Source organism: Curcuma longa, chromosome 18 (assembly GCF_044706935.1).
Source record: "Curcuma longa cultivar G26 ecotype Majalengka, Jawa Barat chromosome 18, ITB_CL_G26_1.1, whole genome shotgun sequence".
Lineage (NCBI taxonomy): Eukaryota > Viridiplantae > Streptophyta > Magnoliopsida > Zingiberales > Zingiberaceae > Curcuma > Curcuma longa.
The window spans coordinates 1,821,524-1,824,848 of NC_133878.1; the positions used below are offsets into that span (position 1 = coordinate 1,821,524).

A 3,325-nucleotide genomic window follows, 5' to 3' on the forward strand; every position below is an offset into this window, starting at 1 on the left:
AAAATATGATATTTATAAATTGTTCATATGAGTAAATAGTATGGTGCAGGACATAAAAGTTAATGTATATGATATTAAAACGATCGGAAGTAAAATAACGAACTCTACAATCGTGTTGCCACATACAAGATTTTAGGGAATCCAACTGTTGACTTGCTCCCTTGTGGATTAAATTTTGGGATCTAATTGCAACGCCATCCATTCAATCCAACCGCCGCTTTGCACGCAAAATTCTACTCCCAAATCTACACCGTTTTTGTACCTGTTCAATTCAATTCAATTCAATTCGACTTTTATCCACCCAACTCAACAAAACATTATTGACTTCAATCCAAACATTCATTTCTTTAGCATAATTTGACATAAATATTGCAAGTTCATGTCCCAATTGACACAATTAACAGATCGGCGAAGAAAAAGCAAAGACATGGAGGATATTTAGAGGTCAACTCTGGATCCAGTCGTTCACCGCTCCGATTTCAAACAGATTTCCCGTTTGAATCCTAAAATTAACTGACGAGATCTTATCCACCACCATGAAGTCGGTTATAAATACCATAATTCACTCTGCTTCTGCAAGCCAATTCAGTGATCGCTCAGCAAGAAAAAAAAATCGAGAAGAGAGCTGAGGGATTCAGCAATCCATGGCGGAGAGAGGATTGGAAACGGAGGTGGTGATCAAGAATGAGAAGAGGAACAAGTATGCCTTAGCTTGCTCTTTCATTGCATCTTTCATCTCCATTTTGATGGGTTATGGTGAGAATTACTTCTCCTACTTTTCTTCTTCTTCAACTTTTTTGCTTGTAAATTAAAGTCGGCCATGGCAATTAATTGATTGCTAATGGTTTGACGCAGATACTGGTGTGATGAGCGGTGCAATGCTCTTCATCCAAGAAGACCTCAAGGTGTCGGACACGCAAATCCAAATCCTTGCCGGCATCCTCAACGCTTGCGCCCTCGTCGGGTCGCTGACCGCCGGCCGGATCTCCGACGTGATCGGCCGCCGCTACACCATCGTCGTCGGTGCCGCCATTTTCTTCGTTGGCTCAGTCCTCATGGGCCTCGGTCTCAACTTCGCCATGCTGTTGTCTGGTCGCTGCATCGCCGGCGTCGGCGTCGGGTATGCACTCATGATTGCGCCCGTCTACTCGGCAGAGATTTCCTCGTCGTCCACCCGTGGTTTTCTTAGCTCGCTTCCAGAGATCTGCATCAGTTTAGGGATCCTCAGTGGCTATCTGGCCAACTTTGCCTTCGGCAAGCTTCCGCTCGTCTACGGTTGGCGTGCCATGCTCGGGGTCGCTGCCATCCCCTCCGTCGCCCTCGCCGCTAGCATCGTCATGATGCCTGAGTCACCGCGGTGGTTGGTGATGCAGGGGCGTCTAAAGGAGGCGCGTGACATCCTCCTTCGCGTCAGCAACAGCAAGGAGGAGGCCGACGAGCGGCTGGGGGAGATGAAGGCCGCAGTGGGGATCGACAAAGAGTGCGCCGACGACATGGTAGCAGTGACAAGTAAGCATCACGGTGAGGGGGTGTGGAGGGAGATTCTGCGGCCTACCCCGGCGGTGCGGCGGGTGCTCATCGCCACCGTGGGCATTCACGTATTCCAGCATGCCACCGGGATCGAGGCGGTGGTGCTGTATAGCCCCAGGATCTTCAAGAAGGCTGGCCTGGTGACTAAGGAGCAACAGTTTCTGGCAACGATCGCCGTGGGGGTGTTCAAGATTATGTTCATCCTACTGGCAGTGTTGCTAGTGGATAGGAAAGGGCGGCGGAAGTTGCTGCTGGGGAGCTTGACGGGGATGATGGCGTCACTGGTGGGGCTAGGGGCGGTGTTGACGGTGGTGGAGCGGTCGGAGCAGAGGCTGGTGTGGGCGGAGGTGTTGTGTGTGGTGTTTGTGTTGTCTTTCGTGTCATCGTTCTCGAGCGGGCTGGGGCCAGTGACGTGGGTGTACTGCTCGGAGATATTCCCGTTGAGGTTGCGAGCACAGGGGGCGAGCATGGGAGTGGCTATCAACAGGCTGATGAACTCCGGCATGTCCATGTCCTTCATCTCCCTCTACAAGGCAATCACCATCGGCGGTGCCTTCTTCCTCTTCGCCGGCATCGGGGTCTTGGCTTGGGTGTTCTACTACACGTGTTGCCCGGAGACGAAGGGGAGGGCACTGGAGGAGGATATGATGGAGGTCTTCTCCAAGCCTGGCGACAAGAATCCTTAGGGGAAGATTTAATAATGGTTTTTAGATTTTATAGGTACGGGTCGGTTAGCCTGTGTCTAAGTGGAATTTTTTTTAATAAAAAAAATGAAAATTTAAAAATTAAAATGTTTTTTAAATATATAAAAAATTAAATCTTATTAATTAAATATTTATTGTATCATAATTTATATTTTTAATCTAATGTTAATATAATAAAAAATATAATATAAATTTAAATATTATCTCTCAATTCTAATGTATACAAAATTTCAGAGGAAAGAAATATTTCTATTATGATTTGAACTAAACCTTTGATTTTTTTTACTGGGTCTATCGTAATTCCAAGTGTGCAAACGAATGGAATCGAATACTAAATATATTTGAGTTCCAGTTTAAAAAATATATATGATATTCAAATTATTCGAAACTTAAAAATATAAATAATTTTGACTCGAACTTGATTCGATATAAAATTTGAATTTGAGTTCAGTTCGAATTGTTCAAATCTTGATTCACACATACTTGAATTATAATTCAAAATGCCTTAAATTTAAGTTAGATTCGAATTGTTTGAACCTTAACATTTATAAATTAAAATTATATAAAATAATCAGAATTCGATTCGAGTTTGGTTCATGAGCGACTTATAAATAATCAAACAAAATATTATGAATTCGAATTTGACTCGAAAAAATTATTGAACAAATTCAAATTTGGCTCAAATTTGATAATTTTAAATAGGAATCAAATAATTTTTGAGCCCCTAGATCATATTTAACGAAAATTGAGGAAGATAAGGTGTAGGTCTGTTAATTAATCAAGACCCATGATGATCCTAAAATATGTTAATATAAGTGATTGATGAAGTCTCTCTGGATGATCTGTGTGTGCGAAAGAAGAGTCCAGATGTCTAGATCATTTACGGATGTCCAAAATAGAAATAAAACTATTTTTTATTATTTATTATTTATTTAAAATTAAATTATTTAAGATTTTCTTTCTAAGATTTAGGGATTAGATTACAGTATTAAATATAAAAATAATTTTGAAATAAAAAATTTAATTGATTACGATTTGTACAAAATAAAGAGTGTGGGATAATAACTCAAAACTCTTAACCAAAAGTTAAA

General features: G+C 41.7%; 1 protein-coding gene across 1 annotated transcript; it reads left to right on the forward strand.

Moving 5' to 3' along the window:
- Positions 1-689: 689 nt before the first annotated feature.
- Positions 690-2,216, forward strand: LOC141812334 (putative polyol transporter 6). Its single transcript, XM_074700378.1, has 2 exons — positions 690-756; positions 856-2,216. The coding sequence occupies exons 1-2, from the start codon at positions 747-749 to the stop codon at positions 2,214-2,216; spliced, it is 1,371 nt and encodes a 456-aa protein (XP_074556479.1). The 5' UTR covers positions 690-746.
- The last annotated feature ends 1,109 nt before the right edge of the window (positions 2,217-3,325 follow it).